The sequence below is a fragment of the Orbicella faveolata genome, unplaced genomic scaffold, assembly GCF_042242905.1.
Source record: "Orbicella faveolata isolate gen_17 unplaced genomic scaffold, um_ofav_v1 contig_34, whole genome shotgun sequence".
NCBI lineage: Eukaryota > Metazoa > Cnidaria > Anthozoa > Scleractinia > Merulinidae > Orbicella > Orbicella faveolata.
In genome coordinates, this window is record NW_028301563.1 from 10,561,709 (window position 1) to 10,588,317 (window position 26,609).

At 38.2% G+C, this 26,609-nt stretch overlaps 2 protein-coding genes across 4 annotated transcripts in view; both read right to left on the reverse strand.

Annotated features, from left to right (window-relative positions):
* The window catches only part of LOC110065634 (dual specificity tyrosine-phosphorylation-regulated kinase 4-like), a 28,774-nt gene extending 25,380 nt beyond the window's left edge, over positions 1-3,394 (reverse strand). Inside the window, exons 1-2 of the mRNA XM_089270843.1 lie at positions 3,357-3,394; positions 3,081-3,180 (exon numbers count right to left, since the gene is read on the reverse strand). The gene's annotated coding sequence lies outside the window, so the exon portion shown is untranslated. The remainder of the gene's footprint in view (positions 1-3,080; positions 3,181-3,356) is intronic.
* A 499-nt stretch (positions 3,395-3,893) lies between these two features.
* Positions 3,894-26,536, reverse strand: LOC110065684 (DNA polymerase beta-like). Of its 3 annotated transcripts, none has more exons than XM_089270888.1 (15): positions 26,238-26,405; positions 26,094-26,151; positions 24,819-24,885; positions 23,886-23,960; positions 22,852-22,910; positions 22,416-22,465; positions 21,727-21,778; positions 20,568-20,622; positions 20,368-20,440; positions 19,583-19,659; positions 18,593-18,679; positions 6,322-6,377; positions 5,537-5,659; positions 5,398-5,414; positions 3,894-4,734 (listed from the first exon to the last, which is right to left on the reverse strand). In XM_089270888.1, the coding sequence occupies exons 1-15, from the start codon at positions 26,296-26,298 to the stop codon at positions 4,640-4,642; spliced, it is 1,005 nt and encodes a 334-aa protein (XP_089127014.1). In that variant the 5' UTR covers positions 26,299-26,405; the 3' UTR covers positions 3,894-4,639. The 3 variants fall into 3 exon arrangements, with proteins under 3 accessions (XP_089127014.1, XP_089127015.1, XP_089127013.1); XM_089270889.1 differs by lacking the exon at positions 26,238-26,405 and adding an exon at positions 24,534-24,646 and having other exon boundaries at positions 26,094-26,152; XM_089270887.1 differs by having other exon boundaries at positions 4,693-5,414; positions 26,238-26,536.
* Positions 26,537-26,609: the final 73 nt, after the last annotated feature.

A 26,609-nucleotide genomic window follows, 5' to 3' on the forward strand; every position in this document is an offset into this window, starting at 1 on the left:
GGTAGGGTATGGACATTTTCTGAACTCACCCATTGTGTTCCCACTTTGATCCTTAGGTAGGGTACCTAAATTGTATCAGCTAAAGCTGAAATGCATAAATGCCCAGCCAAATGAAAAACAAATGATCTTTCAGAATTGAACCTTCGGTTAACTTCTAAAATGAAATAAAGCCAGCCTGTTCATGTGCTATAATTTTTGTTTGGGATTTTCCTTTCGATAGGGTGTTGTTTTTCAGGTTTGGGCCTTAAACAGGGTGCCATTTTTCATGTCTTTCATTCTTAAATAGGGTCAGGATTGAAGACCCTTTGCACCTACCCGAAATTTATGGAAGTACCCCCCCCCCCCCCCCAAAAAAAAAAATCAGCCTTGCACCCACTCCTCTCTCCCCTTGGATAGGTTTATCCGAGGATGAGTTTTCAAATGGCCTGGTTGCCTAAGCTAAGGAGTCTTTAGGGTGTTTCTACCTCATGGGTGTAGATGGAGGGTTGACTTCGTCTCGGATTCCTAAATGAAGAAACACTATGTCAACTAAATATGACTTCAAATTTTAAGTCTTGTAACTATTTTATGACGAAAAAGAACTACATAATTTTGCACTCACTGGTAGTCGAACCCAGGCCACTGTGCCCTTTCTTACCACTGTACCACCGTGCTGCTAACTGCTGAAATGCCAAAAATTTAAACTACATATAATGAACAGTAATATAAATTATTATATGGCTTTGGCTGGTGGCCGATATAACACACGCTCTGATTGGCTAAGAGTGAGATCTGAGCGGTCATTATCCAGCCGTAATGCCCACTGGCTGATTACGGATTATGCAAATTAGGAAGAGCCCGATTCTGAAAATTCAAGTGCATTGAAACGATGAAAGCCAATTAAAATCAGTAAGAGAATGTAAGTAGCTAAAAGTTTAGAGGTATTTCCTTAATAAAATTTATATAGATGACTTACCAGCTGGTAACCTTGGCGGGCACTAGTGAAAAACAATCACAGTTTGCCAAGTCTTAAGCTAAAATCGCTAAGTGTAAAACACCATCGGCAGACCTGTCATGCATCCTGAGCATAACACCACGAAGAAACTTATTAAGTTATCATGATGTCTTAGTCACAACAATTACCGAAGTATTGAACTCCGTCAAAGTTCTCATCAAATAGATTCCCTCGCTTTAACACAAGCAAGTGTAAATCAGCTTCCAGGATCATCAGATGTAAACAATCAGGTGGTTTCTGTCAGTAGCAGTGCTTCTGATAACTGCAGACGCTCACAAGGCTTGAAAAGTTCATCCATAAATCCCACAATGAAGAAGGCGAAGATATGTTGTCGAAAGCGAATGCGAAGATCGAGTTAAGCTTATTTTGAGAAGTGCATTCTGAAGCATTAGTATTTTCTTTCACCGAAAGACCGTTGGTCTGGACAATTTTGAAGCACTTTCTGTCTTTTCTGTATGCGTTGACGTTTCGCCACAAAAGTCGGAAAAACTCCCCCATCAACTTGTGGTACCACGATACTAAAATACCTTTTTGAGGCTGTGACAGTCACTTTTCTCCCAAGAAATGTGTGTCTTTAACGGAATACATAATACAGTGGTGAAGTTCACTGACTGGGTAGTTCTGCCCTGGGTTTGAGATGATTAATGAATCGGTAAATGCCCGCATTGCCGGATGTAAATTGACGACTTCTGCTCGAATGATTTTCTATATTCGTGAGCCATATAATAAACAACTTAATAACCTCGACCATTCGGTCGTTACGGGAAAATCTCAAACCTCGGCCTACCGTATTGACCTCGCTATCGCTCAGTCAATACGGCAAGTCCTCAGTTTGAGATTTTCCCATAACGACCTCACTCTCGGTTATTAAGTAGTTATTAATATGGAGTTACCCTAAATAATAATAATAATAATAATAATAATAATAATAATAATAATAATAATACATAATATTTTAAGAGGAGGCCTCCAATCACCATAAGGTGGTTTTCAGGAGGGTAACATACAAATGAAAGCTAACCGCAGGCAAAATGGAGTGACACTAACCGCAAGCAAAATGGAGTGACGCTAACCGCAAGCAAAATGGAGTGATGCTAACCGCAAGCAAAATGGAGTGACACTAACTGCAAGCAAATCTAACAGTGCGAACCGCAAGCAAGCAAGCAAGGTAAACATGTACAGCGGTTTATTAACACGTCTACATTGTATAAGCAACATCTAGACGTCCACACCCCATACTCCGCCCGGGCGTTATATTTTTCCGTCTTTTTATGCTTTTGTGAGATCCATGCGCATGTACTTAAAAACTAAGTGTTTGTGGTTTAATTTAATGTTATTTAAAACGATGGCAATTAACATCTGCCAACGCAAATTTGCTTTACATAAGCGCTTAAATCGTTTAGCAGAAGGGTGACTACGAAAATACATTGTACTGTACAGAGTTGAATACAGGCTGTTTAAATTTGTAAGTGATGAAGCGAAGTTTCTGTCAATTACATCTACTAAGTCTTAAGAAAACCTGGAAGGAACTTCTGAAATTCACACTGATGTCTGTGTTCCACCGAAAAGTAAACACAAGAAAACGACACTATGAATTTAAATTTTCCTCATTCTTGCATATTCCTGTGGTTTGATTTGTTCGCTCAGCTTAATATCGGCAACAGAGTTCAGTTGTCGAGAACAGCTTTAACCATCAACAGAAAGACCTGTCAAATTTCTGTTTTCAATTAATAAAACGGGAAAAAGTTGCAATCTTCATTGGCAGCTGTTGGTAGTCTTAGTACATTCACATTAACACCCAGCATGCCGCTAAACACGCATTCTGAAAACCAAATAAGCTTCTAGGTCGATTTATTACTTCGTTGAAAGTATTATAAATTTATTATTATAGCAAATTATTTGAGCAGTATGATCGCATTAGAATCTCTTTTGAAAATTGAAATATCTGGCTAAAGTAGCCTTTAAAACTAGTTCCTACAATGGGTAAATTTCACATTGAAATTAGTCACCCGTCTCGACCGGACACGATGCATTTAAGCTTATGTGTGGGTGCAAGCAGACTAAGACTTGCACAATATTTGCCTACCTGCGCAAGGTTTGAGGATTTCTTCGACCTTGTTTGCTTCAAAAATGGAAGCAGATGTTGTTTTCTGTCTTTTGAGCGATCGTCTTTCCCCATTAGCAGTCTGCGTGAAGAGAAAGAATATTTGAACACTGCTTCGACATTTCAATGACCGCAAACACCGACTGTGCGTGTATGTAAACAACGACACAAAACTAAAATATTTACTCAATAAAGAGTTGGATATAGAACTTATCTTCAGCCAAACAAAGCAATCGTTTAATTTTGCATGCGGCTTACCTTCTCTCGGGAGGAAAATAAGATCACTGTTTTGTCTTCCTATTGCAGCATGTTCGGTTCCGAACGCTCCAACACTTTGCAAATCGTACAAAAGCAATAAAAAGTTATCACTTTAAGAACTTGGAAAAGTGATATAAATCATCGCTACAGCTCAGTCCATCTTCCGCAAGTAGATCAATGATCCTAAGGTGGCCAGAATGAGTAATCTCTTGGAGAAGATCTCGTTTATGAAAGCTTTTCGAAGTGACTTGTCGAGCGCGTGTGAAAAACCCGCGCGTGCAAAAGCCTCCGTCGACCTCAGTTGTCAAATATCACCTTGGTAACCAACCAATGAAAAGGCCACGCGCGCCTGGCTATTAAGTCAATCAATACTTCATTTACGCTTCATAACACTTCTGCTAGACACACTAATTCCCCCAAAGTTTACTCAAGTTTGAAAACTGTTTGAACAAACTTTCCTAGCCAAAAAAAGCAAACATATCATAGACAACCATGCCTTTAAAAAGCAATTTGTGATGAATAATAAATGAGACGCAATTAAAGAATAAAGTTTTGCTTTATTGTGGTGAAGTTAATTGACTTGTAAACAATAACGGTATACAAAACAATTGATCTTTCAAACCGCAAGTTACTTGTTTCGCATTTTTGCCACGAATTGCTGTGAAATGAAAGTGAAAAACAAATATTGCCATGAAAGGCAGCGAAACTTAAAAATAAGCAATTCCGATAACATGACGACGAAAACACCAATTTCTTGAAAAATGCAATTCCGTGCAACCACAAATCTATCCCGGAGTTAAGCTACCCGGTGGAATCCGAAAGGGGGCAATTACGCGACAGTTATGAATGCTTTTTCAGTAGTGAGCATTTTTTTCCCCTTCTTGATTCCTAACTCGTCATATCGAAAATTTGTTAATCATTTTTTAATTTCGACGGGATGGTAATCCTTCGAAAGTCAAGTTTCTCCGACAGCGGATGACAAAAAAAGTTACATCAAACAATTCCGCCATGGTAGCAAAACATTTTGGTCTATTAGACAAGTCTTCTCGATCACTGATCGATTTATCTACAACGAAATGTCCAGTGACAAACACATGAATGCTCTTTAGAAGTGTTCGGAAATGCGTTCAATCCATTGTAATGGTTACAACAAAAAAATTGAGTAACAAACTCCGTTCCCAGCAGGGCTTTAACCTTAATATATTGGGACGGAACGGCCTGGGAACGGGGTTGCTTGAGAATAAATCAGTGTCGTGCGGCTATTTTTTCTAGGGAAATGTAGTTCACAGATTCCTTTCGCTGGGCTCTTTGTAGTCCATGTCGATAATTTCAAATATTTCTTGTTCACTTGAAACAGGTATCGGTTCTCCTGGCACACCTAATCGAGTGAGAAAAAAAAAATGCTTAAATGAAGAGTATCATGGTATATCTGTTTCAAAAAAGTTGTTTCTTTATCAGTATATAGGCGAAGATCACCCTTTGAAAAAGCTACACGGCCTTACCTCAATCGATTGAGTGTTTCCCTAAGGGAATTCTTGTAATGACCAAATGCGAAGGGGTTTTCTCTCATAGGGCAGTACAAATCAACCGGCAGGACACACGAGGGCTGATAAATCTACTTTGATATCAGGTAATGCCGAGGTAAATTGGAATAGACGGCTAACTTGGGAAAAAAATATATAGGAAGGGGTGATTGCTGAAGCAACTGGGTCGAGAATTGGACCATAAGAAAGGAGAGTATGACCTAACACACGTAACAATCATGCTGACCATAACTGTTACGGTGACCGCGATAATGATGATGATGATGAGGGGGAGGAGAGAGAGAAGGAACAAACGGAAGAGTAAAAGAACAAGGAGATGGAGGAAGTGGGGAAGGAGAGGGAGAGGAGAAGGAAGGGAAAAAGGAGAGAAAAACGAGGAGGATAGTGACGATGACAATGACGATGACGACGTCGGTGATAATGATGATGACGCGTGGTGGGTTTATTTGATTTTGTTCTCTGTTTTTGTTTCCTTTTTTCCCCACAGTCAAACTTACCGGTACTCCCCATGGGCCTGAAAACAACAGAAATATTACCTACATTAGTATGTAACAGCTTACTTAGCTTAAGCGGGACAGCGAAGAACCGTACGCTTGTTATACGTAGAATTATTCTGCAAGATCAAGAAGAACCAACCTGATGGAATACTCATTAATAGTGAAGCCCTTCTCAAGAGCATTTTGTCGCATCCTTCTGTTAAACTCATCACTACCAGTGAAGTATAGAATCCCGCAGAAGAACAGATCGTGGGGAATCAACCTGTGGAAATCAACCAGACGCAGTGGATTTCTCGCGGGTGGAAACGAACGCGCGCAATACGCGTTAGTGTTCGTAGTGGAACACGTCAATATTTTTCGTAACAAATGTTGCCCCTGATTATTTAAGAATTAAAAAATGAGAGAGACCCCGAGTCCGCGCTCTATTGACAACCGTTTCGTTTCGTTTCGTTTCGATTCGTTTCATTTCGTTGCGCTGCGTTGAGTTGAGTTGCGTTGTGTTGTGTTGCATTCCGTCCCGTTCGGTTTTAAGCGCTTGAAAACGCGTGCGAACGAGGCACGATTGGTTTTGTTTTTACTTTTGATTGGATGACAAAGTGGCGCGAGTTCTCTAAGCCAATCGTGTAGCGTGGCAACGCAAAGTCACTAACATTCGACTCTCAAGTGAAAACCACTTTATAAGAAATACAATAGGTATAAGATTAGTTTGGATGAACGTTTTTGCGACAGGCTTAAGTTTATAACACTTACCAAGACATTGATTTTTCCGGATATCATGCTTATTGCAGAAAACAACCAAATCGTTTCATTGCTTTATTAATTATTGAACCAAAGTTGCTGGCTAACACGCAGTTTTTGTTAAAATCAGTTCAGTCTACGCATATCTGACCGTGTAATAAAACTTGAAACATAGGCTATAGATACCTGATGTCAATTCTTCTATGCACTTGCTCCTCTGATTTTGGAAGAATGCAAACTCCCTGCCAATGAAGTAAGACATATTAGTAGAAACGAATACATATAAACAAATTTTAAATCCTTGTCGACTTGCCAGTTTATGTTTTGAAGTGATGAATACTATTTTACAGATGTGAACGAAACGTTTTTCTTGTAATTGTTGTCACGCATTGCTTCTGATAGAAGTCGGCATAGTGGCCTACTTACAAACTGGAACAGTGCTAAATATTTCTTTAAAAACCAAACAACCGTCATAAAAATCGATCAAAACTGCCGAAAAAAAAGGCGAACATAATAATTAAAAGTTCAAATTCACAAACTTGAATCCGCCAAGGCGAAAGACGTGTACTTTTTCTTTTTTGAGAGATCGAGACATTTTCGTTTCTAATCATTGTAGTATCTTTTTAGCTTCTTATTTACTTCTCAACTGCAATTAATTGTTACAAATGCCTATTTCCAGGCACTAACAACATTTGAGTATGCAGACTAACATTTCCTTTATCTTCGAGGCATAGCAAAGACGATTCTCATCTCCAAGTCGAAAGTTTTTTGGTGTTTCGTGTGTAGAACGCATCTAGACCAAATTTGGCGGCTCGGAGTATGTGTGGAGCAACTATAGGCTGATTTAGCAAGAGAACGGCAAAGTCACTTGACGACGGCGCGCGCAGTACAAATACCCAAATATGGTCAAATTAAAAGAGAATCCAGGTTATTCCGCGCGCCCTGCAGTCATCATTGACCATATTTGGGTATTTGTACTGCGCGCGCCGTCGTCAAGTGACGTTCCCGTTCTCTTGCTAAATCAGCCTATAGTAAAGAACAGATCTCTGAATAGGCCATATTCGTATTCCCGGTATTGACCTGGAACTAGCTTGCAACTGAAGCTAATGCAGGGAGTCTTTTCCAATGCAAATGACAGAAATCTCTTTTTAATGATACCCCGCCGTATGAGCCTCCATTACAAGCTAGTCCCAGTCCAAAACCGAGAATACGAATATGGTCTGTTGCATTGCGCATCTTTCTGTACAAGATTTCCGTGTCAAAAGCGCCTGCGCTACACCGCGTACACACAATATTAGAAAATGTCTTCCACACTTCGCTCGACAGTGAAACAAATGTTTTAAACCAGCAAGGTGATCTCCCCCCCTCACCCCCCCGGTTAAATGCATGAATTTAATAACATACACTTGACTACAATTGATATATCTCAATTTACAGAAAAGTGAAAAATTCTGGTTTGAGTTATTTTTGTTTTTATCCAAATGCTCTTGCGAACACCTCTTTAGAAAATGCTGGTTGTATACGCATCAGAACGAATTCTTCATTTTGCTCCAGATCGAAATAGCTTACCAAATAGATCGAAGTCTGAGTCCCTATTACGGGTTTTCGGGAAACGGGATACGGGATACTTGAGTAAAAGATTAAGAAATGACTTTGTAGTCCCTCTTTCTGATTAGTAGGTTTCCTAAGGAAAACCTCGCGGGTTTATTAGTTAACAAAGTGGAGGTAAGTATCCATCACTTTAACCGACACTGAGGTGAATAATTGTTTTAGTATATACCATACAAGCTGAATAATTAGCGGACCAAAACTTTATTTTATGCGTGACAAGCAGTCGGAAATTTTAAAATCTCTCGCGCCGGCTGCTCGGAGGTAAAAAGTACTTGCTAATCACCTCAGAGTTAACCAATCAGAGCGCGCGAAAAGCACTATTCACTTATTACTAATAGGGCCAATAATAGCAAATAACCAAAATAACCAAAACCTAAAAACTGCTTTTCTCATCACTAAGAGCCGAAAGAAAACGAAAACCGCAGCAGATACCGAAAAACCGGATACTGTAAGTGCAAAACCGAAAAACCGATTTAAAACATGACAAAAAATGTAGAACTGAAAACGCTCCTGTGATTCCACGGGTGTTTACAGTTTTTAGCAGTCCGCCTGCACACGCAACACAATGGCGCTCTGGACGAAAGAACTCGAGAAAATTCGCGGTAGAGAAAAGCAACCAAGTGATCGTCAAGACGTCCCTTTCGATTGCACAAACCTTCCAGACCTCGCTGCAGAGCGTATTGCCTCTTTTTTAGACGGCAAAGATCTGATAAGTTTGGGGAGGACTTGCAAATTTTGGAACAAAGTATCCCAGAGGAACGTCATTTGGAAAACTCTTGTTGAGAAGCGCTTCGGAAGACAGGCCATATCCGATTCCAGAAGTTCTCAGATTGAATACAAAAGGTGTTACTTTAAACTGGCGGAAAGCAAAAAGTCTGCCACTGCTTTCCGCGTAGTGTGGCTCGACGGCAAGTACCTCGAAAAGGTGAAAGACGAGGAAAGCGAATTTGGAGAGGTGATTCAACTCAACACAGTCTGTTGGCTACAAATCAATGAGTTCTTCCTCGGCGTCCTTCCGGGAAAATACTCCCTGGTGTGGCGCATGAAACTCGACAGAGTTTATTCAAATGGTCATGGTACCAATCCTCAGGGGATAATCCAATTCAAAGCAAGGCCAGAAAAAGGTTGTGGAAACGAACTGTGCTCAAACTGGACAGATAATGATTTAAGACGTGCAGAGTGTCAACATGGCCGTGGAAAGTGGTATGTACAGACCATGGGAGACTTTGAAGTGACCGCTACATGTAAAGTATATATAGAGATCAGGGGAAGAGTAGGGGGCTGGTGTGGAGGTATATCATGGGATTACGCTGAATTAAGGCCGCTTTGATGGACAACACACAAAACACTATAAGATAAGAACCTGTAAAAGCACCTTGTGAAAAAAACCCTGTACATAGCGATAACTTCAAACTATCAACCACTATGAAATGTTTACAGTTGATTTGTGGGGAGTCATTCGCGACTAGAGTCAAACTTTAAAAAAAAAAAAAAAAAATGTTACAGATTGTGTGCTATTTTTGAAATAGGCAAAACTTCAGATTTTCTTAGTTTGCAAAAAAATGTGTCCATTAGATTTTTATTTTAACTTGCATGAATGTTGCTAAATCTTTGGAGTGGTGTAATTTACAACATTTTGAGTAAATTAAACAGTTGTAAATACCTATTTTTGAGTGATGATATCATTGGTTTTTTGAGGAAGGAGATGGATGCGCAAGCCCGCGCACACCGCACGCAACATTAGCAAGTTCCCTTCACACTAACTTCGACATCGAAATTAATGTTCGTTTTCCCTTAAACCAGCAAGGTGACCCCCCCCCCCCCCCCACTCACGTTTAATGCATGAATTTAAATAACATACAGTTGGCTACGATCGATATACAGCGATTTACAGAAAAGTGAAAATTTCTGGTTTGAGATATTTTTGTTTTTATCTAAATGCTCTTGAGAACACGTCTTTCGAAAATGCTGGTTGTATGCGCATCAGAGCAAATTCTTTATTTTTGCTCCACAATCTCCATTTCTTTTCAAATGAAATAGCTTACCACCTAGATCGAAGTCTGAGTCCCTATTACGGGTTTTCGGGAAACGGGATACGGGATACTTGGATAAAAGATTAAGAAATGACTTTGTAGTCCCTCTTTCTGATTAGTAGGTTTCCTAACGAAAACCTTGCGGGTTTAATAGTTACTAATAGGGCCATCAATAATAGCAAATAATCAAATAACCAAAACCTAAAAACTGCTTTTCTCATCACTAAGAGCCGAAAGAAAACGAAAACCGCAGCAGATACCGAAAAACCGGATATTGTAAGTGCAAAACCGAAAAACCGATTTAAAAATGACAAAAAACGTAGAACTGAAAACGCTCCTGTGATTCCACAGGTGTTTACAGTATTTCAGCAGTCCGCCTGCACACGCAACACAATGGCGCTCTGGACGAAAGAACTCGAGAAAATTCGCGGCACAGAAAAGCAACCAAGTGATCGTCAAGACGTCTCTTTCGATTGCACAAACCTTCCACATCTCGCTGCAGAGCGTATTGCCTCTTTTTTAGACGGCAAAGATCTGATAAGTTTGGGGAAGACTTGCAAATTTTGGAACGAATTATCCCAGAGGAACATCATTTGGAATCAGATTGGGCTACCTCAGTTCTACAAATTGATTCTCCTGTATTTCTTGGAATTAAAAGAATTTTTTCCAAACCAGTCCGGCCAAGAACAAATTTTATTCAACAACAAAGATATTTTAATCCACGGTCACAGTATTTTTTACAGGAACTGGTTTGATCGCGGCATCTATCTCGTACATGATTTTCTCAAAGCAGATGGGAAATTTCTTTCTTACTCAGAATTTATCCTAAAATATGATCTTATATGCAACCTCCTCATCTATTTTTAAAGAACAAAGAACCAATCGAACTGAAGGCTAATTCTAAATGGGAAAGCGGAGACCTGCAAATTGATCACACATCTCTGAAACCTATTTTTAGTCGCGTGAAAGATGTATGTAAAGATAACAAACTTAGGGAATTTTATTTCAAACTTTTACATAGACCAGTAGTCACCAAAAAGGAGTTATTCCTCTTTGGTAAGGGGGAGGGCAAAAGTGTCCATATTGTGAAATGAATGATTCCATAATTCACACTTTCCATAGCTGTAATTGGAGCCAATTTTTCTTTTTAGAGGTCATAAAATGGTTCAACAAAGAAAATGTCACCTCCTTCAGTCTTTCACCAACTGAATTAATTTTTGTTATGAAAGTTGACACTTCAAGCAAGGAATCAAACATTATCAGAAAGTTAAACTTCACCTTTTTATATGCCAAATATTTTGTTTGTACAATCAGAAATTAATACATGGCGAATTATCGGTAAATAAATTTACAGTTAATCTTAACCATAAATACATTTTCGAAAAATTCTTTGTGTAGCCGTAGTAATGATGTTGATAGGAATGTAAAGCATTGGTCACAGAGCCTATAATTATACATGTCAACCTAGTTATCTGTCTTCCCTTTTGTCTCTTTTTTTCTGCTGTTGCTGTTTTTTTTGTGCAATCCATTTATTGCGTAATCTTCTCCTTGTTTTATCTGCCAATTAATATTTGTGCATGGCAGATGAATTTATAGCCAATCTTAAATGTAAGTAAACTCTCGACCAATTTTTTGTATAGCTAGTAGCGATGTAAATAGGAGTGTAAAGTAGGAGTTATAGCCCCAGTTAATTGCACATGTTAATATCGTTATTAGTTTCGTATGTTTGTTTGTCTCCTGTGCAACAGAACACAATAAATAAATAAGTAAATAAATTAATAAGCGAAAAAAGTAAGCAATGTAAGAATTTAATTACAAGTAGAACATTGTACATTTATTTGTGAAAGTAAAATATAGAGTAGGCAATAAAAATAAGGTATGAAATTGTAAGTGACTAGTATTGCAAGGAATGTAAATAGTGTACTTTAACTCGAGTATTGCAATGTTTGTGGTGTAAATAATGTAATTTTGTAAAGTAATTATGTAAGTGTGTGTTAAATGAATAAAAAAAAAAATAAAAAAATAACGCTTAGTAACGAAACGAACGTAACGTAACGTTTACTTACTTAATTAGACTTCGAGTAGTCTGTCTTTTGCTCAAAAATCCGCGAGGAACGCAAACGAGCAAAGGTGAAAGGCGAGTCTTTACTCGTCTTCTGACGCCCGCGCTACTCGTGGCTCGCGGCTTCGCCTTTCACCTCTGTTCGTTTGCGTTTATCCCCACGGATTTTCGGTAAAAGAGAGACTAATCACAGTCTATTTCTTAAATTGTTCTAGGTGCAACTCAGCGGCCTAAACCGCTCGTAATCACTTCACAAATTTGCGAGTTACTCAATAGTTTTAATTGTTTATATGCAGTTTTTAATTTAGAGTGATTTTAGAATCAATTGTAATAGAAGTTTGTAGTCAATTACTCGTTCAGTTTTTACGTGATTTCACGCAAGTCTTTAAAGTACTTATCACAGTTGAGTTGACTAGCTTCTTCGAGTTTTAGTAAGTGGGGGGGGGGGACCTTTTGACTTTTGAGGAGAGGTGGGTGATTTTACAAAAGAAAATATCCTGCAAGCATACTTGGGCATAGTGGCCTACTTGCAAAGTGGAACAGTGCTAAATACTTCTTTAAAAACCAAAAAACCGTCATAAAAATCGATCAAAACTGCCGAAAAAAAAGGCGAACATAATAATTAAAAGTTCAAATTCACAAACTTGAATCCGCCAAGGCGAAAGACGTGTACTTTTTCTTTTTTGAGAGATCGAGACATTTTCGTTTCTAATCATTGTAGTATCTTTTTAGCTTCTTATTTACTTCTCAACTGCAATTAATTGTTACAAATGCCTATTTCCAGGCACTAACAACATTTGAGTATGCAGACTAACATTTCCTTTATCTTCGAGGCATAGCAAAGACGATTCTCATCTCCAAGTCGAAAGTTTTTTGGTGTTTCGTGTGTAGAACGCATCTAGACCAAATTTGGCGGCTCGGAGTATGTGTGGAGCAACTGTAGGCTGATTTAGCAAGAGAACGGGAAAGTCACTTGACGACGGCGCGCGCAGTACCAATACCCAAATATGGTCAGATCACGACTGCAGGGCGCGCGGAATAACCTGGATTCTGTTCTAAATTGACCATATTTGGGTATTTGTACTGCGTGCGCCGTCGTCAAGTGACGTTCCCGTTCTCTTGCTAAATCACCCTATTGTCAAGAACAGATCTCTGAATAGGCCATATTCGTATTCCCGGTATTGACCTGGAACTAGCTTGCAACTGAGGCTCATGCAGGGAGTCTTTTCCAATGCAAATGACAGAAATCTCTTTTTAATGATACTCCGCCGCGTGAGCCTCCATTGCAAGCTAGTCCCAGTCCAAAACCGAGAATACGAATATGGTCTGTTGCATTGCGCATCTTTCTGTACAAGATTTCCGTGTCAAAAGCGCCTGCGCTACACCGCGTACACACAATATTAGAAAATGTCTTTCACACTACGCTCGACAGTGAAACAAATGTTTTAAACCAGCAAGGTGATCTCCCCCCCCCCCCCCAGTTAAATGCATGAATTTAATAACATACACTTGACTACGATTGATATATCTCGATCTACAGAAAAGTGAAAAATTCTGGTTTGAGTTATTTTTGTTTTTATCCAAATGCTCTTCAGAACACCTCTTTAGAAAATGCTGGTTGTATACGCATCAGAACGAATTCTTCATTTTGCTCCAGATCGAAATAGCTTACCAAATAGATCGAAGTCTGAGTCCCTATTACGGGTTTTCGGGAAACGGGATACGGGATACTTGAGTAAAAGATTAAGAAATGACTTTGTAGTCCCTCTTTCTGATTAGTAGGTTTCCTAAGGAAAACCTCGCGGGTTTATTAGTTAACAAAGTGGAGGTAAGTATCCATAACTTTAACCGACACTGAGGTGAATAATTGTTTTAGTATATACCCATACAAGCTGAATAATTAGCGGACCAAAACTTTATTTTATGTGTGACAAGCAGTCGGAAATTTTAAAATCTCTCGCGCCGGCTGCTCGGAGGTAAAAAGTACTTGCTAATCACCTCAGAGTTAACCAATCAGAGCGCGCGAAAAGCACTATTCACTTATTACTAATAGGGCCAATAATAGCAAATAACCAAAATAACCAAAACCTAAAAACTGCTTTTCTCATCACTAAGAGCCGAAAGAAAACGAAAACCGCAGCAGATACCGAAAAACCGGATACTGTAAGTGCAAAACCGAAAAACCGATTTAAAACATGACAAAAAATGTAGAACTGAAAACGCTCCTGTGATTCCACAGGTGTTTACAGTTTTTAACAGTCCGCCTGCACACGCAACACAATGGCGCTCTGGACGAAAGAACTCGAGAAAATTCGCGGTAGAGAAAAGCAACCAAGTGATCGTCAAGACGTCCCTTTCGATTGCACAAACCTTCCAGACCTCGCTGCAGAGCGTATTGCCTCTTTTTTAGACGGCAAAGATCTGATAAGTTTGGGGAGGACTTGCAAATTTTGGAACAAAGTATCCCAGAGGAACGTCATTTGGAAAACTCTTGTTGAGAAGCGCTTCGGAAGACAGGCCATATCCGATTCCAGAAGTTCTCAGATTGAATACAAAAGGTGTTACTTTAAACTGGCGGAAAGCAAAAAGTCTGCCACTGCTTTCCGCGTAGTGTGGCTCGACGGCAAGTACCTCGAAAAGGTGAAAGACGAGGAAAGCGAATTTGGAGAGGTGATTCAACTCAACACAGTCTGTTGGCTACAAATCAATGAGTTCTTCCTCGGCGTCCTTCCGGGAAAATACTCCCTGGTGTGGCGCATGAAACTCGACAGAGTTTATTCAAATGGTCATGGTACCAATCCTCAGGGGATAATCCAATTCAAAGCAAGGCCAGAAAAAGGTTGTGGAAACGAACTGTGCTCAAACTGGACAGATAATGATTTAAGACGTGCAGAGTGTCAACATGGCCGTGGAAAGTGGTATGTACAGACCATGGGAGACTTTGAAGTGACCGCTACATGTAAAGTATATATAGAGATCAGGGGAAGAGTAGGGGGCTGGTGTGGAGGTATATCATGGGATTACGCTGAATTAAGGCCGCTTTGATGGACAACACACAAAACACTATAAGATAAGAACCTGTAAAAGCACCTTGTGAAAAAAACCCTGTACATAGCGATAACTTCAAACTATCAACCACTATGAAATGTTTACAGTTGATTTGTGGGGAGTCATTCGCGACTAGAGTCAAACTTTAAAAAAAAAAAAAAAAAATGTTACAGATTGTGTGCTATTTTTGAAATAGGCAAAACTTCAGATTTTCTTAGTTTGCAAAAAAATGTGTCCATTAGATTTTTATTTTAACTTGCATGAATGTTGCTAAATCTTTGGAGAGGTGTAATTTACAACATTTTGAGTAAATTAAACAGTTGTAAATACCTATTTTTGAGTGATGATATCATTGGTTTTTTGAGGAAGGAGATGGATGCGCAAGCCCGCGCACACCGCACGCAACATTAGCAAGTTCCCTTCACACTAACTTCGACATCGAAATTAATGTTCGTTTTCCCTTAAACCAACAAGGTGACCCCCCCCCCCCCCCCCACTCACGTTTAATGCATGAATTTAAATAACATACAGTTGGCTACGATCGATATATCGCGATTCACAGAACAGTGAAATTTTCTGGTTTGAGATATTTTTGTTTTTATCTAAATGCTCTTGAGAACACGTCTTTCGAAAATGCTGGTTGTATGCGCATCAGAGCAAATTCTTTATTTTGCTCCACAATCTCCATTTCTTTTCAAATGAAATAGCTTACCACCTAGATCGAAGTCTGAGTCCCTATTACGGGTTTTCGGGAAACGGGATACGGGATACTTGGATAAAAGATTAAGAAATGACTTTGTAGTCCCTCTTTCTGATTAGTAGGTTTCCTAACGAAACCTTGCGGGTTTAATAGTTACTAATAGGGCCATCAATAATAGCAAATAATCAAATAACCAAAACCTAAAAACTGCTTTTCTCATCACTAAGAGCCGAAAGAAAACGAAAACCGCAGCAGATACCGAAAAACCGGATATTGAAAGTGCAAAACTGAAAAACCGATTTAAAAAATGACAAAAAAAACGTACAACTGAAAACGCTCCTGTGATTCCACAGGTGTTTACAGTATTTTAGCAGTCCGCCTGCACACGCAACACAATGGCGCTCTGGACGAAAGAACTCGAGAAAATTCGCGGTAGAGAAAAGCAACCAAGTGATCGTCAAGACGTCTCTTTCGATTGCACAAACCTTCCAGACCTCGCTGCAGAGCGTATTGCCTCTTTTTTAGACGGCAAAGATCTGATAAGTTTGGCGAAGACTTGCAAATTTTGGAACGAATTATCCCAGAGGAACATCATTTGGAATCAGATTGGGCTACCTCAGTTTTACAAATTGATTCTCCTGTATTTCTTGGAATTAAAAGAATTTTTTCCAAACCAGTCCGGCCAAGAACAAATTTTATTCAACAACAAAGATATTTTAATCCACGGCCTTTGGTAAGGCGGAGGGCACAAAGTGTCCATATTGTGAAATGAATGATTCCATAAATCACACTTTCCATAGCTGTAATTGGAGCCAATTTTTCTTTTTAGAGGTCATAAAATGGTTCAACAAAGAAAATGTCACCTCCTTCAGTCTTTCACCAACTGAATTAATTTTTGTTATGAAAGTTGACACTTCAAGCAAGGAATCAAACATTATCAGAAAGTTAAACTTCACCTTTTTATATGCCAAATATTTTGTTTGTACAATCAGAAATTAATACATGGCGAATTATCGGTAAATAAATTTACAGTTAATCTTAACCATAAATACATTTTCGAAAAATCTTTGTGTAGCCGTAGTAATGATGTTGATAGGAATGTAAAGCATTGGTCACAGAGCCTATAATTATACATGTCAACTTAGTTATCTGTCTTCCCCTTTTGTCTCTCTTTTTTTTCTGCTGTTGTTGTTTTTTTTGTGCAATCCATTTATTGCGTAATCTTCTCCTTGTTTTATCTGCCAATTAATATTTGTGCATGGCAGATGAATTTATAGCCAATCTTAAATGTAAGGAAACTCTCGACCAATTTTTTGTATAGCTAGTAGCGATGTAAATAGGAGTGTAAAGTAGGAGTTATAGCCCCAGTTAATTGCACATGTTAATATCGTTATTAGTTTCGTATGTTTGTTTGTCTCCTGTGCAACAGAACACAATAAATAAATAAGTAAATAAATTAATAAGGGAAAAAAGTAAGCAATGTAAGAATTTAATTACAAGTAGAACATTGTACATTTATTTGTGAACGTGAAATATAGAGTAGGCAATAAAAATAAGGTATGAAATTGTAAGCGACTAGTATTGCAAGGAATGTAAATAGTGTACTTTAACTCGAGTATTGCAATGTTTGTGGTGTAAATAATGTAATTTTGCAAAGTAATTATGTAAGTGTGTGTTAAATGAATAAAAAAAAATTAAAAAATAACGCTTAGTAACGAAACGAACGTAACGTAACGTTTACTTACTTAATTAGACTTCGAGTAGTCTGTCTTTTGCTCGAAAATCCGCGAGGAACGCAAACGAACAAAGGTGAAAGGCGAGTCTTTACTCGTCTTCTGACGCCCGCGCTACTCGTGGCTCGCGGCTTCGCCTTTCACCTCTGTTCGTTTGCGTTTATCCACACGGATTTTCGGTAAAAGAGAGACTAATCGCAGTCTGTTTCTTAAATTGTTCTAGGTGCAACTCAGCGGCCTAAACCGCTCGTAACCACTTCACAAATTTGCGAGTTAGTCAATAGTTTTAATTGTTTATATGCAGTTTTTAATTTAGAGTGATTTTAGAATCAATTGTAATAGAAGTTTGTAGTCAATACTGGTTCAGTTTTTACGTGATTTCACGCAAGTCTTTAAAGTACTTATCACAGTTGAGTTGACTAGCTTCTTCGAGTTTTAGTAAGGGGGGGGGGGACCATTTGACTTTTGAGGAGAGGTGGGTGATTTTACAAAAGAAAATATCCTGCAAGCATACTTGTACCAAAAATCGATCGCTACAACCTACCACTACAAACTGTAACTTTCGTTATACGCCATTCACGAGTTAAAAACGAGAACCGTGAAGGGGGATGAAGACGATGTTAGTAAAGTGCCATTTTATTACATCTCCACTGTCTGACGGGTTCAATAAACCATTTCTCGAGTCAAGCAAAACAGCTTCAAAAGCTTTACGTGCCCAAAATCAAAGCGAGCCAAATTGAAATCGTTGTTAAGTCGTTAACACGGTTTAAAAGAAAACGCCATGAATGTTCAGAAAACTTGGATATAAATCACCAGACATTTTAACAACAAAAGCAGTAGATTAATTCGGCCCGCTAAACGATCGATAAATTGATGGCTGCTTGTCTTTTCTCGTAGGGTCAGATGATTGTTCATCCGTCAATGAACACGAACGCAAAAGGGCGGTATGGACGAAAAAGGGTCTGGGCGTAAGTGCCGTGACTGCGGCACCCATCATGTCTCATCCCAATCCCCTCTAGTCTGAAACGTCTCGCCCCAATCCCACCCTGATTCAGAGAAAAAAACAGATTGTAAGCAGTCTAAAAGGTTGAAAAAGAGACCAATCACAAAGCGCCTAGTGACTGAGACACAATATATATCTGATTAAGAAATATAATGATTGATTGATTGATTGATTGATTGATTGATTGATTGATTGACACAGATGCAATAGTGTAATACAATTTGTCTTTCCCCCCGTATTCCAATGAAATTACAAATACATCCTTACCATAAATTTAGCGTCACCAAGAGATATTGAATCTGTCACAAAGCCTTCTTTCGTCAAGGTATCTACTACACCGTGCAGAAGAGCTTTCTGCAATAATTACAGAATTGAAAGTAAGTGTTTAACTGCACAGGGGATGTCCTTGTGATTTCACTCACGACTGTATTAAAGTTAGTTATCATATTTGAAGTTTCTTGTCCTGGCACACGAGTACCAAGTTTTGTCTCCTAAACTACCATTGAACTTGTTATGTCCTGTCTTTTAAGGCGTTTATTGTGAGAGCTAGTTGAAAGTTAATAAATAAATGAATGAATAAATAAATAAATAAATAAATAAAATTAATAAACAAATAAATAAATGAATAAATAGAAAGTAAGTATTAAGCAAAGGAGGTTGCATCTTCAAGTCCCACTCTGCCTGTCTGCCAGACTGTTAGACTTTGTCAGATTAACATCACAACTTTGTCCATTTGTAACCCTTAAAAAATACTCCTATTTAGTTTCAGTGCACTCATATTCCATTTTATAAACACAATTGGACCATCATAGTTGGGGTTTTCATCAATGAGAATATGTCCTTTAACAACTTGACGTCAGTTTTTCATGCATCTGTCCTGTTAGTGATCATGAATTTTGTCATAACATTGTCAAAGTAGCTGTGGATCCACGAGGTGATTAGCCAAGTGTACCCACAACTACTTTGATGATGTTATGATGAAATTCATTGTCAATAACAGGACAGATTCACGCAAAACTGATGTGAACTTGTTTCTTATGTACAATAAATTATAAATTGAAGTGTTCGTCCACTTATTGATTATGAAAATGAGCCAATGAGCGCACAAGAATTTCAATCGTTATTGTAAAATAAAGCATTGACATAGGTCATTCTCATGACAGCGCCCCCTTAATCCCTAAATTAGATCTAGTCCATACTTTATTGTTAAAATATTTATGGTCCAATATGTATTTCCAGAGACTGCTTACATCTTACCTTGTCAAAGTCATTTTCAGATGAGAGATATGAAGGATGTGTCACTAACACATCAATGTCACCACTGGATGTAGCACCTGATGGCCAGTGGAACAGTAAATGCTTGTCAATCCATCAGAAAACACACATTTTTATACATCTTAGAAAAAAGGATAGACTGAAGAGAATCATCTTAAGTAAGTGAGAAAAAAGGATAGACTGAAATGATTAACATATTACTTTTGAATGGTCACACACGCAGGATTTCATCCACAAACTGAAAAGTCAGAACCACCTTGTACAGCATAATAAACAGTACCACATGAAAGTAATGCTCAATAGCTTGCATTTGAATGGTCACATGCTAGGGTTTCATCCACAGACTTAAAAGTTAGAACCACCTTGTACCGCATAATAAATAGTACCACATGAAAGTACTGCTCAATAGCTTTCATTTGAATAGTCACGCACTAGGGTTTCATCTATAGACCAAAAAGATAGAACCACCTTGTACAACTTGATTCATGAGTCAGAGCAAAAATATTTGATGGATTATGATGGGCCATGTGCATATTCTCGGTATTAGACTGGAACTAGCTTGCAACTGAGGCTAATGTGAGGAGTCTTTTCAAATGCAAAATTGGATTTAAAAAGTCTCAGTCCAAAACCGAAGATACGGACATGGTCAATTATTGATGATTTTCTTTATTCTTCACACCTGTCTACTTGACTTTGGCTTGATATAGTAAGAGGAAATTGGACTTTGATTACTACTGAGTTGTCAAAAATTGAAAGGTTTTACTTACCTCTTCTAAAACTTCCACAAACTGTTGCAATTATTTCCTTGTCAAACTTTGCTATTTTCTTCATAATTATTTCCTGCAAACAGAAAGAACCAAGTCAGTAAAAATACTAGAAATGTTTCCAAAGAGCCCTGAGCTTTGAAGAATTACAATTCAAATTTTTGGATGGGAGGAGAGGGTGGTAGTAGGGAGAACAGACTGACCTGAAGCTTTAGCATTTCATCTCTCGGAATACGCTTCTCAAATTCCTCAAGATATCTAGAAAATAAAGTGAACAATAAACATTTTCAAACGCGTCTTGATGACACATTGAACATCTCATTTCTATAACCTTTGTTGTCAGCAACAAAAATACAACATTGAAATCTATTTTAAATAAATCTATTGCTGACAGCAAATGATGTATAGTTTTCCTCTTAACATTCAGGTTAGAAGACCATTGCTAGCCTGTTGAAATATTTTAAGAACAGGGTTTTACAATTCAGGGTGTGCTTATACTAAACTAAATATTTAATCAGGAACAATAAAATTTCTTATAAGCAAATTAGGGGTGGTGAATGGTCCTTCAAATACTCTTGGTCTCCCAAAATTTTAGTCAAATTTCATGGGCCTCGCAGTCTTGTTTTTTTAGCGGTTATGTGCGTCTTGCAGTCTTGATTTTTATACGAAGCTCTCTCCAAGTCTCGACTTTTTACAAGGTTGAGGGTTTTGAAGTTCCAGTTCGTTTGTTTGTTTAATAAATGCCGTCTTCTTGTCACTTGATATTGAATTTCAATAGAGCAACTTTCAAATCTCCGAGAAAAAGTTAATCCTAACTTCTGCCAAATTGTCTGAATTCCACAAAAAGCAATGTCATTTTGGTGCCAAAAAACAGTTATTTTGTTCTAGGATATCCTAACATGGTGTGTTCTAGTCGAATTTCCAGTTCCAGCTTGTTCGCAAAGGCTGGCTTAAAGGCTAAAGGGGGAATCAAAAAGCCACACACAACCCACGATAGCTCATGATGAAACCCAGGAAGTTGAAGAACTTATCTGTTGTCCCTTGTGGAACTGTGTAAAGGCACAAGTATTTATGACAAAAGGCTCCTTTGTAAGACTTCTGTACAAGCTCATTCTTGCTCATTCTTATAGCTCTCAGCTAAATCTGGGGCTCAAATTTTAAGAGTCTGAGCCCCTCACGCTTGCACTCAAAACACTTTGAAGTCTCAGTCTCACTATCTAAAAAGGCAATATGTCTCGGGCTCACAAAGAAAAGCACTGGTCTCACCATCTCACAAAGTCTCACATTTACCATTCACCACCCCTAAAAGTGATTACTCATTTATTGATAGTAGTGCACATGTTCAGTTTATGTTTGACGTACTTCACTCCAATTTTCTGATGATGATTAAGCCTGCCTTGTACCTTCTTCAAACCTAAAGAACAATACATGACAGAAGTCAGTAATAAGCAGTGGGAATCGTTACTTTGAATTATGATTTTTGACTGACTGAATTACTGAGTGACTGACTGGCTCACTGACTGACTGACATACAGACAGACTGACAGACAGATTGACAGGCTGACAGGTTGACAGGTTGACAGGTTGACAGACTGTCAGACTGACGACATACAGACAGACTGTCAGACCAATTGACCCACTGATTACTAACAGAGTGGGAATGACAGACAGACAGACTGAATGTATGATCAATCAATTGCAGCTGACTTAATGACTGGCTTACTGAATTTATGGCTGATTTACTGATTAGCCAACTACCAACTGACCAAAGGACAGACTGACTGACTGACCAACTGACCGACTGACATGCTAAGATATAGTTACCTAATTGTTTCTTAAAATTGTTTTACAAGGTATTTACAAATAGATTCCAAAGAAATGCAAGCCACACCTAAAAACAGAAGCTCAAAATTATTAATTTTCTCAGAAGCCAAGTTTGTAAATCTATTTTTATTAGTACTTCTTAACCAGCCTTAAACCCTAGTGTGTTTTAGTCATTTCTAAACACAAATCAAAGTCAAATTATTATTTTTTGGGTAACAGAACTTTACCTTCCAATGTTGTCACTCCATCTTCAACAAACTTTCTGGCCGCAGCTGGCCTGATATAAATAAACCAAGAATTTTTTCCAGTCGATGAAGCACATACAATTGTACAAAATTACATACCAAGGCAATAAGGAGCTAGCAGAGAGAAGAAAAAATAGGGGGAAGAAATATTACCTGGCATACACAATACGCAGTAGAAAAAATTTCACCTTACAAATACCATGAAGAAATTTTTCGCATTAAGCAAAATCTAAACAAATTCCAAAGAAAAATTGAAACTACATACATCAAAAAATTCACTACAGACTGCAACTAAACAAACATTATTCAGTTTTAGCAAACAGCAAGCCCCACATTTAGAAAAGCAAAAGTCTGACATCACACATTCAAACTTTTCGGGGATGACATCAGACAACAAATGTTTTCTTTAGATTGTTACCCTATTCCAGATACTCGAGTCAGCTGCTGTATGGCCTTGGTAGTGTCATCACCTCTGATCTGAAAAATTCAGTTAATAATTGTTAAATGCTACTAAACGAATAAAATATTGATTCTATTAACTAAACAGTAAGATCATTTTTAATTATAATTAGATAGACTTTCTGAGATTTTATGCACAGCTTTTGATGGAAAAGGAGATTTCTTCAGAAACCTTAATTCAAGGAATTAGAAAATTTAAGACAAAGTTGTGCAAGAGAGATATAGCAAGAGCTTTAAGGGATAGGGTTGACTTAAATACATTGTATTTGCTGCTACTATACTGAAATTACAAATTGGCACTCAGTTTTCTATTAGTAGAAACTTTTTTTCTGCGAAAACTATCTAAAATTTTTGTGAGAAAAATGATGTTAAGTTTCCTATGGAGTCAAGTTTTGGGGGATGTCAAGTTTTGTTCAATCTTAACCCTAAGTTTTGTATGGAGGTCAAGTTTTGCATGTCAAGTTTCCTGTGGACATTGGACTTTTGTGTGGATGTCAAGTTTTGTGGTGACATCTTGAAAGTTTTGTGTGGACATCAAATTTTATGAAGACATCAAGTTTTATGTGCATGTCATTAGGTTTGTGAGGATGTCACGTTTTGTGAGGGCATTAAGTTTTGTGTGGGGATCAAGGTTTGTGTGAATGTGAAGTTTCGTGAGGATGCTGAGTTTTGTATGGAGGTCAAGTTTTGTGTGGATGTGAAGTTCTGTGTGGTTGTCAAGTTTTGTGAGGATGCCAAATTTTCTGAGGACGTCAAGTTTTGTGTGTGCATTACGTTTTGTGTGGGGGTCAAGTTTTGTGACTGAACATGAAGTTTCATGAGGATGCTGACTTTTGTGTGGGTGTCAAGTTTTGGATGAACATTAGGTTTCAATGTACATTGTCCTAGTGTCCCTAATGGTAAACTTTTGAGAGCATACAGATAAGAAAACATTGGATGTGAACGAAAATCATATGAAGCATATTTATTTATTTTACTCTTTATAATACATACCTTTTCCAGCTTTTCTAACTTTCCTGTTTTGATAAACTCGTCAATCTTTTTCCCAATTTTATCTCCAATCCCTGGCTTCCATAGGCAAAAAAATAACAACAACTCATAGAATAAATCAACAGATTATCAACAAAGTGTTCACATCAGTTCACATTAATTGGTGCATAGCAAATGTTAAGTTGTTTCCTGTGTTATCTTGAAGGTTTTGAGAGGACACAGACAGAGTATAACTTGAAAGAATTCATTTTAAAGAATGCCATGTGAATGGTAGTACAATGGAATACAAAAATGGCACATTACTTGTACCCGTGCTATAGCAAATCAGCAGTGCAGTGATACAACACTTCATATGTACTCTTGTCACATCTTCCATGAATTAACAAGCTGGATTCAAGATTGAGTAGTTTAGGCTTAAGGACTTACAGAAGTTATAGAATTATATGGAAACTGGTCATAACGCTTGAGAGCATTTTTGCAGCAATCACTTATTAAACTCATCGCCAATTGATGAGCTTGGGAAAGGTGCCTTAGGGGTGCTGATGCCAAGATATGAGCCTCGAACAGAGCATGTAGGTATCCATGGCAACCCTGAGAGCAGCAACCACCAGGCACTGTCACACTGACATACTTACCACCCCATATACTTACCATCACCAACAAAAGGGAGGGAGGTGAGGGAGCAAAAACACTCAACAGGCAAGAATGGCACTCAAAGGCAAGCTGCACCTTCTCACACAGCTGGCAAGCAAAACACGTAAGCCCTGCAAAACCCCGTGTGAGATTCCAACAAGCATGATCGCCCTGAGAGACTGCTGACTAGCATAATTTGGCTTGACTCAAACTTTGCCTAAATTACATTTAGCTCCATCTGAAAAATTCACAATTGCAGTTGATTAAAAAGTTTAATGTACATAAAACAGACCTGTAGCTTACCAATTTACGTGCTTCATCTCCACTTTTAATCCGAGTGGGGTGCTTTACTAAAACAGATGCCGCTTTCCTTGATACATAGTAATAAAAAAGATAATAAAGCAATACTCACTTGAAGCTACATTGTATAGTAGATCTAGCACTTAGCCATCACCAAAATGAATAGCTGTTATTGCACCTATCAACGGCTTGGCACGCAAACAAGGCAAAAGGGTCACTACTACATTGTATTGACCCTTTCACCTCGTTTGCATGCCTTTTGAAACAAAAGAATATTTGACTGCAGACTCAACTGCAGTAACAGCCATTGGGTTATCAGGCTTTCTCTTTACCAATCCCCCCTTCCTCTCTCCCTCGTAGCCCTCCATCACTCTTTCCACACCTCAACCCTCCCTTCCCTCGTAACTCTCCAATCCCACTCACAAATCTCACCCTAACACTCTTCCTCTTGACCAGACCTTTCTCAACTTCCCTACCTCTCATCTTTCCCTCGGACAGTGATACAAAAGCAGAAATGGTAATCTAAAACAATTAAAATCTGTTAATTTGTTTAAGTTACCTCCTAGATCCTAAAACTAATCAATTTGCCAAAAGTAGAGCTTTACCAATTTAACCACAAAAAATGCTACATATCCAAAAAATTTCCCAAAACATGTGGACTGCAGGGAGTCTCTCTTTTGCTAAGAAATCTGTAGGGAGGAATGTAAAACAAGTGAGCGTGCGAGCGTGAAACCACATACATCACTGCTCACTAACTCCGCATTCTTCGTTGCATTCTTTCCCACCGATTATTGAGCAAAAGAGAGCTGCTCATAGTCTACAAAAAAGCCAAAATTCAGCCCTTACATATCTGAAAAATGTATTTTCTACACTTTTCTTTGTATTGTCCAGGAGATTTGGTTTGTACTCAGGAGACTCGCCAATAATCTGGGAAAGTTGACATAGATGCAAAAGCCAAACAAACTATTTTCATCCAGTTGAAACCCAAGGACGTTTTCCTTAGATCTACTTGCAACCATTTAATTTGGTTAATTTCCAATAATGATTACAAAAAGTTCACCCTTCAGTGCACAAGGTCAAGCTACAAGTATTGCATTTCTAGAATTTACTTATATTTCTTTGTATTAGATTTATTTTTGGGGGAAAGTATAAGCTTATTTTAGGAATATTTTGCCTTAAATTTAGTTTCTCCAGTTGTGTTGCGTGCTTTTATTTGAAAATAACATGATTTTTACTATAGAAATACAGCGTTTGTTTCCTACAGCATTCATTTCTTACCTGTAAGCGTTGTGCTTGTGTATTTGTCGCGACACATTCTTCTCGTATTCCGCAAGCTCTTAAAATGCAAATTTGAATAGAAGGCTTTAAAAAAACTCATCAAAAATATTAAGAAATGGCATCAATATGGACGATCAAACTTACCGATAAGAAAGTCGCAAAAATCACTATTTGGATTTTGATCAGGTGCTTTCCTTTTACTCATTTCTGCTGGTTACAAATGTGAAAGACACAGCAAAAAATAAATATCAACGGAGGTCGCCATATTTTTTTTTGAAAAGCCCGCGAAGAGCTTGGGGCCGATTTCATTCTCGGAGTCACGAAGGCAGTCACGAAATGTTTTCTCTCCGCCAAGCGGGACTGATATAATCTAACTATTAGCAAGACAAGTTTTAGAATAAATTCCTTTATTTCAAAGCAATCCTCAGCAGGACGAACTTTGTCCCTTTGTAATATTCGATAAACCACAAAACTGCAAATAATTATATGACAAACAATAGGAAGTCCGACAATCAT

Excerpts from the sequence above, each read along its gene's own strand:
- LOC110065684 (XM_089270887.1), bottom strand. The coding sequence starts at position 26,298 with ATGAGTAAAAGGAAAGCACCTGATCAAAATCCAAATAGTGATTTTTGC. Across the intron at positions 26,152-26,237 it reads TTTTTGCGACTTTCTTATCG|AGCTTGCGGAATACGAGAAG; the intron begins GTAAGTTTGATC and ends TTGCATTTTAAG. Across the intron at positions 19,660-20,367 it reads TTGTGGAAGTTTTAGAAGAG|GTGCTACATCCAGTGGTGAC; the intron begins GTAAGTAAAACC and ends ACTGGCCATCAG.